Source organism: Gadus morhua, chromosome 7 (assembly GCF_902167405.1).
Source record: "Gadus morhua chromosome 7, gadMor3.0, whole genome shotgun sequence".
Classification (NCBI taxonomy): domain Eukaryota; kingdom Metazoa; phylum Chordata; class Actinopteri; order Gadiformes; family Gadidae; genus Gadus; species Gadus morhua.
The window spans coordinates 24,433,301-24,445,800 of record NC_044054.1 but is presented as its reverse complement, the minus strand read 5'-3'; the positions used below and the strand labels follow the sequence as shown (position 1 = coordinate 24,445,800).

At 46.2% G+C, this 12,500-nt stretch overlaps 1 protein-coding gene across 1 annotated transcript in view; it reads left to right on the top strand.

The window, feature by feature from the left end:
* Positions 1-736: 736 nt before the first annotated feature.
* LOC115546535 (short transient receptor potential channel 3) overlaps positions 737-12,500 on the top strand; it is a 13,118-nt gene continuing 1,354 nt past the window's right edge. Inside the window, exons 1-11 of the mRNA XM_030360096.1 lie at positions 737-958; positions 2,943-3,286; positions 4,108-4,240; positions 5,000-5,300; positions 6,040-6,225; positions 7,564-7,728; positions 8,124-8,376; positions 8,589-8,819; positions 9,177-9,441; positions 10,032-10,227; positions 10,849-11,052. Coding sequence (XP_030215956.1) covers positions 819-958; positions 2,943-3,286; positions 4,108-4,240; positions 5,000-5,300; positions 6,040-6,225; positions 7,564-7,728; positions 8,124-8,376; positions 8,589-8,819; positions 9,177-9,441; positions 10,032-10,227; positions 10,849-11,052 — 2,418 coding nt within the window. The 5' untranslated portion in view covers positions 737-818. The remainder of the gene's footprint in view (positions 959-2,942; positions 3,287-4,107; positions 4,241-4,999; positions 5,301-6,039; positions 6,226-7,563; positions 7,729-8,123; positions 8,377-8,588; positions 8,820-9,176; positions 9,442-10,031; positions 10,228-10,848; positions 11,053-12,500) is intronic.

Genomic DNA, 12,500 nt, shown 5'->3' with positions numbered 1-12,500 from the left:
TGTGTGTGTGTGTGTGTGTGTGTGTGTGTGTGTGTGTGTGTGTGTGTGTGTGTGTGTGTGTGTGTGCCCGTGTGTGTGTTTGTGTGTGTGTGTGTGTGTGTGTGTGTGTGTGTGTGTGTGTTGTTGAATGAGTGCAGATGGGAATCCTAAGGGTCGGAATTCTCTGCAGACCTTGCTTCCTCTGTATCCCTCTGGAGTGTGGGAAAACTACACGTACAGATATAGACACACACACACACACACACACACACACACACACACACACACACACACACACACACACACACACACACACACACACACACACGCACAATCTTTATCTTGATGAAGTCTCAAAACTGTCAGTTCAACATTTATTGCTAACAATTAGTTTAGACTCAAGGCAGGCAGTTGCTGATAGGCCAAGAGGTCTACTAGGAGATGAAAAAACAACAATGCTGAAAATATAAACGCACACAAACCTTTGTTTGCCCACCCAGAAAATGCTTTCACTCCATATATCGATCCGTCTCAACCAGTCATGAAAACCTATACTCCCTCGGCCCCCTCTCACCTCCCCACCTTCAACCATAGCGAGGAAGCACTCGGTCCAGAGAGAGGGGGACCAGGGACCGCAAACAAGTGGTTGAGAAGTGGAACAGAGACTATTGGAGGAATGAGACAAAAGATAGAGACACAGATAGAGAGAGAGAGGGAGGGGTTGAGTGGGGGGGGGGGGGATAGGGAGAGAGGAGGGGTAGATAGATGCTGAATGTTCTTCTGGCGATGTGTGTTGGGCATGTGAGGTAAAAGCCTCTGTCGGTCGGCTACAGCAGAGGATGAACGAGAGACGGGCGGCGCGGCGTGGAGCTAACAGACCAGGTAACAGCAACCCAACCAGGGCGCAGAGCCGCGACAACCTCCTCATGTATGGTGACTGTGCCGAGGCTGAAAACTGCTGCTCCGGTCACTGCCTGGGGTGAGTACTGGCGCACTTCTACAGCAATCTTATACAATGTTAACAATGACATGACAGCACACACATGAACGCATGCATGCTCACACAAACACACACACACACACGCACGCACGCACGCACGCACACACACACACACACACACACACACACACACACACACACACACACACACACACACACACACACACACGATAACATTGAACTTTTTCCATTAAAATGCCAATAATGTGCAACATATTTCCAGTTTGTGGAAAAAAAACGGTGTAAACTCAATCACATGTTTTACCATTTCATCTTCAAATGCAGCATTCTTGAGTTTGTGGAGAACAACAGTGTATTACAGTATTTATTTAGTAAACCAACACTGCCTATTGCTCTACTGAGCTCTGTTGAGGGCTGACAGATGGACCAGAAATAACTTTTTGTTTAGTTTAGCAAGGAAGATGAGACTATCTCAGGCTGTTGCATGGAGTTATGTTTGATTTAGACTATTTTGTACGATTAATCATTTAATGTCTTAGAAACTGGTAAATAAGTTTCTCAATAAGATTTAGTGCCTTGTGCTGTAGGAATATTGTGCCTGGTTTTAGTGTTAAATATGAAAATAATAATCATTTTAACAACAAGACAATGATCAATTATTATTGTGTAGTGTAAAAAATATTATTATTAATATTATTAGTTGTATTGTTTTTAAAAATACAATATGAATAACAATCATTTTACTAATACGACTAATAATGATACATTTGATTTATATAGGCCCTATATAAATCAAATGTATCATTATTATTTGTATTAGTAATATGATTATTATTATTTAAAGGCCTTATATTATAGGGCCTTTCAATATTCCAAAGGAATTTAACAAGCGATTAAGAATGCTGTTTACCCAAAAGAATGATTCGGAAATAGAATGAGAATACAAATCAGTTTTCAAACATCATACTTAATAAGTTAATATTAAACTAAATACAAAAAGTTGAATATTGAGTTTGTAAAGGACAAGGTAAATTATTATTTGTCAAACACTAAAATACTATACGTAAGAAGTCAAGGTAACTTGACCCCCATTTGACCTCATTTATTTAGTTTTTTTTTACTAATTTACAGTTTACACAGAAACGGTTGGGATTTGATCTTCGAGTGATGTGAGCTTTCTTTTCACCAGACATCTAACACTGAAATTAGTGGCAGAGACGCAGAAGGTTCCTGCAGTCTGGTGATCCGTGTCAAAAATATTTAGGAGTTGCACATAAACGCAAACAAAATTGCGCAAACCTTATTTTACGAAAGATCTGACGTTTTAAGACATCCTTTACATGAAAGGTATATTGTATAAAACTATATTCCCATAATTTTGAGCCTAAGGGACTACTATTTTTTTAATTGGTCCTGTATTGAGTGAGAACACTGCAACCATAACCCCTGAAAGTGCTTTAAACATTTGGGGTGCAGGGCCCCGTCAGTGTACTGTACACAGGGCCCCCAAAGTGCTTGTTTTGGCCACATAGAAGGGATCCATACACTGAAATATAACTCCTTTCTTGACCCTGATCCTGTCTGTTTCTCATTGTGTGTAACCATGTCCTGCTCAAAAAGAAGGTGAGCGAGAGTTGGAGACAAGGGGGCCGGCCAGGGTTTGCGTGTTGGATGACAGAAAGCGTAGTTTAGTGTCATGTAAAATAACTGGGCGAAGAAGTGTTGAGAACAAACAGAGAGGATCAAGAAAAAAATAAAGAATATATTAGTATTTCTCCGTAGGGATCCTTTACATGTCAGTGCATGTCAGTGGCAAAAATAAACACTTTTAGAGGACATAAATTAAAGGGGCTTTATGGCCAAAAAGTACAACATTGGAGGCTGTTTCACAGATTACGGTGGTGTGTTTCTGCTCAATACCAGTGTAGAAACTGTGGGGACCTCCTGTCAAACTCTCCCAGAGGGGTCCTTTAATGACCTCGTCCCTCCCATTGACTGACAGCCCCAGCGACGGCGTCGGTAGGGGTGGCGAGGGGCCATCAGCGGCCCGGCTGAACGCCTTCAAGCGGCGGCAGGTCCTGCGAGGCCCCGCCTCCATGTTCTGCGCCCCGCTCTCGGCCCCCTCGGACGCCGAGCAGCACTTCCTGGAGGCCGCAGAGTACGGCAACATTCCCGAGGTGCGGCGCATGCTGCTGCGCTCGCCCAGCCTCAACGTGAACGCCGTGGACTACATGGGCCAGAATGCATTGCAGCTGGCCGTGGCCAACGAGCACCTGGAGGTGACCGAGCTGTTGCTAGGCAGAACGGACCTGGCACGAGTGGGTGATGCCCTTCTATTGGCCATCAGTAAGATGTGTTTGTCTGTATCAGTGTGTACACATCTGAGCACGCTCAGTTTGTCATCAAGCCACCATGTATTTTGGAGAAATCTCTAAAGATCATATGACACATGTTAAAGAGATAAGTGTTCTCTAAGGCACTAGAACACATTGCATCTTATAGTTTATACATGTGTGTTTGTGTGTGTGTGTTTGTGTATTTTGGTCCGATAGGTAAGGGGTATTCAAGATTCAAGATTCAAAAAGCTTTATTGTCTAGTATGTTGCCATACTAGAAAATTGTCTTTTGACTGAAGGCTTGGAGGTGTGTGTGTGTGTGTGTGTGTGTGTGTGTGTGTGTGTGTGTGTGTGTGTGTGTGTGTGTGTGTGTGTGTGTGTGTGTGTGTGTGTGTGTGTGTGTGTGTGTGTGTGTGTGTGTGTGTGTGTTCAATGTGTGTGTGATTTGGTTGGTTACTTAAGGGGTATCTGTGTGTGTCAGAGTGCGTCAGCTAAGGGGTTTCTGTGTGTGCGTTTGGGTGGGTTAGTTAAATGGTATTTGTGCGTGTGTGTTTGGGTGTAATAGGCAAGAATTGTCTTTATGTGTTTTTAGGTGTGTAAGGTAAGGGGTATCTGTGTGTGTGTTTATGTGCGTTAGGTAAGGGGTACCTGTGTGTGTGTTTATGTGCGTTAGGTAAGGGGTACCTGTGTGTGTGTGTGTGTGTTTATGTGCGTTAGGTAAGGGGTACCTGTGTGTGTGTGTTTATGTGCGTTAGGTAAGGGGTACCTGTGTGTGTGTGTTTATGTGCGTTAGGTAAGGGGTACCTGTGTGTGTGTGTTTGTGTGCGTTAGGTAAGGGGTATGTTCGTATAACAGAGGCTCTGCTGGCTCACCTGTCCTTCAAAGACAGTCGCCGCCTGACCGCCAGCCCGGCCCAGGCGGACATGTTGGACGACTTCTACGCGTACGATGAGGACGGGACGCGGTGAGACGGGCCGCCTCTTCTTCAAGTTAAACTTTATTTATTGCACCTTTCACAACAGGACATGAGCAATTTCCTAGTGTTTATTGTTCATAAATATTTACATGATTTGCTCAACTGTTACTGTAGTTTTTCACTGTTGGAATGTTGTTAGAATGGAATGTTACATGTAGACCACACAACCAGGACATTAGATTGGATTGGACTACATTATGTTAGAATATATTGTAATATATTTAGATTAGACTAGATTTGATTTTATTAGATTAATAGATTTGATGAGATAAAATTGGATTTTATTAGATGAGATGACGTGGGTTCTATTCCGTAGAGCCCTTCATGTTTTACTGCCAAGTTTCTACTGTAGCCAAGAATTGACCAATGGCTCTATCGAGGGAGGATGCAGTTAAGTCTTTGCATCATAACCGCTATATATATATTAAGATACGACCTATGGTTTAACAGACTAGATAACTAAACACAATTTATAAATCTATCAAGGAACCTCATAACTTAACACTTGGCTACTCAATGCTGTTGTAGATGATGACATCATTTCGAGATGTACATACTAGTTTCCCCTACGTCGTGGGAGAGGGAGGGGTGAGGGGGGGTCGAGGTGAGATGGGGTCGGGGTGGGTGATACCACATGCCCCTGTTCCCACAGGATGTTCTTCCATGGATATTCTTAGAGGTCTGTAAGACAGATCAGGTTCGTCCCTGATGTGTGTGCGTGTGTGTGTTTGGCTCATATTCCCATAGATTTTCCCACGACGTGACACCGGTGATCCTGGCCGCCCACTGCCAGGAGTACGAGATCGTCCACACGCTGCTGGGGAAGGGGGCCACCATCGACCCCCCCCACGACTACTTCTGTTGCTGCGACTCCTGCAACTACCAGCAGCAGTACGACTCCTTCAGCCACTCACGGTCCAGGATCAACGCCTACCGCGGGCTGGCCAGCCCCGCCTACCTCTCGCTGTCCAATCAGGACCCGGTACTGGCGGCCCTGGAGCTGAGCAACGAGCTGGCCGTGCTGGCCGACATCGAGAAGGAGTTTAAGGTGAGGGTCAGGCTGGTGGGATGGTTGGGAACACACACACACACACAGCACAGACACACACACAAAGCCCAGACACTCAGACATGCGTGCATGTGCACGGAGACACATGCACGCAAACACAAAAAAAAACCACACGTGCACAGGAAACGCAAACACACCCTAACCCATGGATGCAAACAACATGCATGTGAATACACACACACCCGCGCACGCGCTCAAACGCATGCAAACATAGAAGAGGAGGCAACATGGTCGGTGCACGTTGTCGTTTTCTACTCTTCTTGCCATCGGGTTGACATAATGTGCAGTGGTCTGGTCCACACTGCCTCTAAACCGACCCGCCTTTATAAGCCCAGGAAGCAGAGAGGAACAAAGACTGGAGAGGGTTCTCAGCTGAGAGGGAGAGGAGAACACAGCACAGGCCTGGCCCTGGCCTGCGCCCTGTCACTCCCTCTGGAGTAGTCCTGTAGTGCCTAACACCGGCATGCTAAGGTACCTAGAGAGAGAGAGGGTAGGCCTACCTCGGATGGTAGTGTACTTATGAAGTTAGGGTCTAAGGATGCAGGTCAGGGCAATGAGAAATAATGACAATAACGCACATTGCATTCCTGAATGGCACCACACACACGCACGCACGCACGCACGCACGCACGCACGCACACACACACACACGCACACACACACACACACACTCGCTTAACGCCACCTCTCCTCCTCTTCTCTCACCTTGTCTCTGCAGAATGACTACCACCGCCTGTCCACGCAGTGCAAAGACTACGTGGTGGGTCTGCTGGACCTCTGTCGCAGCACCGAGGAGGTGGAGGCCATCCTGAGCGGCGAGACGCACTTTGAGGACAGCTTCGAGCCGCCCGTCCGCACCTCCCTCACCCGCCTCAAACTGGCGATTAAGTACGAGCTGAAGAAGGTTGGTGCGACGTTCGTCATGTGTTCCCGTCTGGCTGTTGCCGCCGTTCAATTTGTCGGGTGTTGGTGTTATGTCGGTCTTACATTGGTGTTTTTTGGTGTAGCATGTGGTCCTTAAGTATGCCTCCACTTTGTTGGTGTTACATTGGTCCTATGTTGGTCTTATGTTGGCGTAAAATGTTTCTTATTTAGGTGTTATGTTACCTTGGTGTTAAATTGGGGTTATGGTGGTCTGACATATATGTTAGACCTGTGCTATGTAAGTGTTACATTTCTTGGTATATCTTTGGGTTTATGTTGCTGTCACTTTGGCATTGTGAAACCCAAGGTTAATAGAACCTTTGATACGAAACTAAGTAATAAACAAGATGTATTATGTGTGTCTCGTACGCTGATGTTATGTGTATGTCTTATGCGTCTTATTGGTCTATATTCTTATCACATTTGTCTTATGTTGGTATAATATTAGTGTTGCAACATTAACATCACAAAGCAGTGTGTTGATTATAAGATAGTGTGATGTTGTACTGTCCAGGGTGCTTCTAAGCTACACTATCTGTGGCTGGGTTTTACTGGTCTGTAAACTAGCCTCCCGAGAAGCACTTTGCTGTGTTCTCCAGCCTCATTCCTCATTCCTCCAGTATAGATAACAGACTAGAGTGGAAACACTGGTTAAGGTCATAGAGGCAGTAAAATACTATAGCCTGACATCCTTCTCTGCCTCCCACAAAAAAATACACACAGACACACGCAAAGACACACACACACGCACACACGCACGCACGCACGCACGCACGCACGCACGCACACAAACACACACACACACACACACACACACACACACACACACACACACACACACACACACACATACACAGACACCCACCCAGACAGACAGATACATAAATCCCCCCCCCACACACACACACACACACACACACACACACACACACACACACACACACACACACACACACACACACACACACACACACACACACACACACACACACACACACACACACACACAGACAGACACATTAACTCCCCCACACAATCACAAATATTCATCCCCCACCCATCTCCTCCCCGCTACTCACATGAGTGCATAGATGTGCGTACACATATAAACACTCACACAAACACACACAAACACACGCACACACACACACACACACAAACACACACACACACACACACACACACACACACACACATATTCATTAGCACATCCCATTACACACATACAGACAATTAAACACTCACATCCAGACAAATAAACACACACATACAGACGTAGACATGCCCGCTGACACACACCTTGTGCCTTGTCCTGCAGTTCGTAGCCCATCCCAACTGCCAGCAGCAGCTGCTCAGCATCTGGTACGAGAGCCTGCCAGGGCTCCGGCAGCAGACCACCGCCGTCAAGCTGCTGGTGGTCCTGGGTGTAGCGCTGGGGCTGCCCGCCCTCGCCATGGCCTACTGGGTAGCCCCCTGCAGCAAGGTACAGCATCTTAATATAGACATTAACTACTGGGTAGCCCCCCGTAGTAAGGCACAGCATCATCTTAAAGATATTAACTACTGGGTAGCTCCCTGCAGTAAGGTATAATATGATAATAAAGATATTATAATTCATATTAACTACTGGGTAGCCCCTTGCAGTAAGGTATTAAATCATAATATTGATATTACAATTGATATTAACTACTGGGTATTTTCCTGCAGTAAGGTAGGAGATCATAATAATTCTCTCTCTCTCTCTCTCTCTCTCTCTCTCTCTCTCTCTCTCTCTCTCTCTCTCTCTCTCTCTCTCTCTCTCTCTCTCTCTCTCTCTCTCTCTCTCTCTCTCTCTCTCTCTCTCTCTCTCTCTCTCTCTCTCTCTCTCTCTCCTTCCAGCTGGGCCGGGTGATGCGCAGTCCGTTCATGAAGTTCGTGGCTCACGCCTCCTCCTTCACCATCTTCCTGGCTCTGCTGGTGCTCAACGCCGCCGACCGCTTCGCCGGACCCCCCCTGCTGGCAAACATGACCCACCTCCATAGACCCCCCGCCGGCGGGCCCTCTGCCCCCCAGCCGGACCCCCTGCTGCTCTACCGGATGACCACCACCCCCTTCACCTGGATGGAGACCCTCATCATATCCTGGGTCATAGGTCAGGACTACTCATATCCAGGGTCATAGGTCAGGACTACTCATATCCAGGGTCATAGGTCAGGGCTAGTCATATCCAGGATCATAGGTCAGGACTACTCATATCCAGGGTCATTGTCGAGGACTACTCGTATCCTGGGTCAAAGGTCATGACGAGGTCATCACCCAGTTTGCCCATGAGCATTGTGTTTCCTGGGGGTCCCCTTACTGCAGGTATGATCTGGGCGGAGGTGAAGGAGATCTGGAGTCAGGGTCCGGGGGAATACCTGCTGGAGCCCTGGAACTTTCTAGACTTCGGGATAATGGCCATCTTCCTGGCGTCGTTCAGCTGCCGCTTCTCTGCGTTCAGCCACGCCCTGGCAGCCCAGACCGTCGTCCACCAGCACTACAGTGGCGCCTTCAACCTCTCGCTGCTGCCCCCGGAGCTCAGATACTTCACCCTCGGCAAGGGACACACAAACACAGCTCCCAATATTCATAACCCAAAGCAGCTTACTGATTTCTTTTTTCCCAAGATTACCTTGTTAATTCGTAGCATCAAAGGGTAAGCATCTTGCTCAGGGATGCTTCTAGTTTCAATTCTAGAAACTAGGATTCAAACCTAAACCGTCAGCTAGGAGCCAACCACTTGACCAGCCTACCTCCTTCCCTATAATGGGTGGCTAACTATAGTTCATAGTTAGTACTTGCATAACAGGCTCTACTACAAACAGCATCAGAGGAACACGCCACACATTCCTGTATTTGTTGATTGTGACAGTTAGGAATAACGTGGCGGTCTCTCCCTTGTTTCCTCTGTAGCGCGGATGGACTGGTTGCCCTCGGACCCCCAGCTGGTGTCGGAAGGTCTGTACGCCGTGGCCGTGGTGCTCAGCTTCTCGCGGATCGCCTACATCCTGCCGGCCAACGAGAGCTTCGGGCCGCTGCAGATCTCGCTGGGCAGGACGGTGAAGGACATCATGAAGTTCATGGTCATCTTCATCCTGGTCTTCCTCGCCTTCATGATCGGCATGTTCAACCTCTACTCCTATTACCTGGGGGCCAAGGAGAACGACGCCTTCACCACGTGAGACACCAGGAGACACACACACACACAAACACACACACACACACACACACACACACACACACACACACACACACACACACACACACACACACACACACACACACACTTTGACACAGTCACCGTGTTATAAGAACATTGAGGTAGAGCCGATCATGTAAATACAATGATTGTGTTTTTGATATTTTGTGATATACAAGTTTGAAATAAAAGGATTGAAGGAAATAATAAAAAAAAGTCAGTATTTGTACTCATTTGTACTGATAATTATTTAACCTGCCTCTTCTGACATACCTAGATGTATGCCAGATAGATGGCAAAGATTGTTACAGTCAACTGGGTAGGCTGGTAGACTGATCTATCCAGCACACATTTATTTGGATGTGTGCTGTACGCCCACTTGTGATGTCAGAAGGGGCAGATTTTCAAAACGGCTTGTAACGGCTAATCACACTCAAACCTGGTGGTATAATATGTCACCTTAAAATAAATCTTAACAGTGCAGAAGTTAAATGAATTTGTTGATGATGATGAGGCCAATGACAAACAACGAAGGTGATCAACGGTGTGTCCCGGTGTCTGGCTTTCAGCTTGGAGGAGAGCTTCAAGACGCTGTTCTGGGCCATCTTCGGCCTCTCCGAGGTGCGCTCAGTGGTGATCAACAACGGACACAAGTTCATCGAGAACATCGGCTACGTGCTGTACGGCGTCTACAACGTCACCATGGTGGTGGTGCTTCTCAACATGCTCATCGCCATGATCAACAGCTCCTTCCAGGAGATCGAGGTACGACCGGGGAGAAGGGATCCACCCTGAGTGCGTCCATTCTCCATGTTTCTACCTTGAGGATGGAGGGGTTGTTTCCTGGCCCTCGGGCCGTTCCGCTCATGCTAAGAGTTATCATCTCACGATGTTGTAAGACACTTTGGAAAAAGGGATGGCATCAAAATGGCGTGCATGTATTTATTGAATTACACAATTACTCCACGTTATTTTAATAACGTTGCTCATTTTAGGCAATTGTTAGACACTGATTCTGATTACATTATCTTTAGAATAACTTTAAGGCAAAACAAATATAGAAGGGTTTACACATGTCAAGCCTTATAGCATACTCGCCTAAGTCATATTTTAAGGTTCATCTTGTATTTGGCGTAAAAAATGAGTGATAATGATTATTGAATGTAAAAAGCACTCTGATTGACTTAAGATATAGCCAATGAGGCACCTTGAATCAGCAGCAAAAGGAGAGTAGAGTTAGGTTAGATATCACAATTTGGCCACAATATGACCTAGGGCGGAAATTATGCTATGAGGCCAACAATATGGGTCCAAAACATTCCCTTATAATACCTACTTATTTCTCTGCCTTACCCCTATCGTCCCTCACCCCTAAACGGGAGGCAGAACGACGCGGACGTGGAGTGGAAGTTTGCCAGGGCCAAACTGTGGTTCTCTTACTTCGAGGAGGGCAGGACCATCCCGGTGCCCTTCAACCTGGTCCCCAGCCCCAAGACCCTGCTGGGCCTGGCCACGGGCCTCAGAGACATGCTGCTGCACCGCCTGGCCGGGCCCGGAGACCCAGAGCCGGCCACCGCCCAGCTCAACCAGGCACAGAACCATGTTCACACTTAAAGCTGCTGTAGGAGGGACTTCAGAGGTGCAGAAGGGGAGAGCAGAAAAGGGCAAGGTTTTAAAGATAAACAACCCCATACAAGGATAGCAGACATTCTTACAGAACATTTCATCAACTCACTGCTGAATAATAATGGTGTTTCTAACAAGTTTCATTCAAAGTAAAGCTCTTAAATCGTGCCTACAGCACCTTATAACACCCTATTCAACCCAGTGAATGTAGGTGGTGTTACAAAAGGAACATTTAGTGCAAATCAATTGAAAATTGAATTAGCAGAATAACAATTGAAATGGCAGCTAATGGCGTCCATGTAGAATAGTTACCATTAATTCATTTTGCCAGTGTTCAACCCATTCCAAAAAAATGCTACTTAAGAGATAGGTAGGGGGAAGGCTGGGGAACATGGAGGGTCAAACCCAGAACCTTACCTCCGTATGAAATATATTTCTTTATATTTCTGCTAATTCCCTTTTGATTCTTATTTTTAGTCATAATTGTTCACAGTGTGGCTCTGCTGTAATGAGTTCTCTCTGACCTCTGCTACTCTTTGCTGTTTTTTGCTCTGTGGAGCCAACACTCGTCCAAGTAGTTTTCCAGCCACACTCATTCCTTCTCTCAAGACACAGATAAAAGATGGACTGGTTGTGATCACTGACACAGCAAAATCCCCCCCCCCCCCCCAACAAACAAACAAACGCACGCGCGCTCGCACGCACACGCACACGCACGCACGCACACACACACACACACACACACACACACACACACACACACACACACACACACACACACACACACACACACACACACACACACACACACACACACACACACACACACACACAACTGTGTTTGTATGACACAAAACTGGCAAAGAAAGTTTTTTTTTTTGCCTTGTCCTTGTATAAGAAAGTGTAAAAGCCAGAGTCTTAACGGTCTTATACAACTGTCTAAGGTGGTTATATGGAAGGCTTGTCGGACTAGTTCCAGTAATAGATGCAATTATGTTATTATGTTACCTAAAGGAAAATTCATGGCTTAACGTTTCAAATTCCCACTTTTCCTTAAACCAAAGTTTACGTAGGCACACCAAATATCAAGTTACATGCAACCAAAACAAAGTATATTGTGTGACAAGCTCGTTAGATCCCATTTATTCAACCATGACGATAAGAACATTACATTGCAAGACTACTACTTGTCCATAGCTCTTGACCTGTTAGCTGTTATTAAAACAAAGCGTGTGAGCACCTCCTTGTGGTCATACAATGGCACAACAGACTGCTATAGTATTTATACTGCCATTAAACAAAACAAAGAAGGGAGCTTACAAAACTTGATTGTGGAAGTTTATAAAGCCCCTCCACCTCTGGGGATGTAGGCTAATTGGCTGTTTGAGACTATCATTGTAATATAGGAAAAA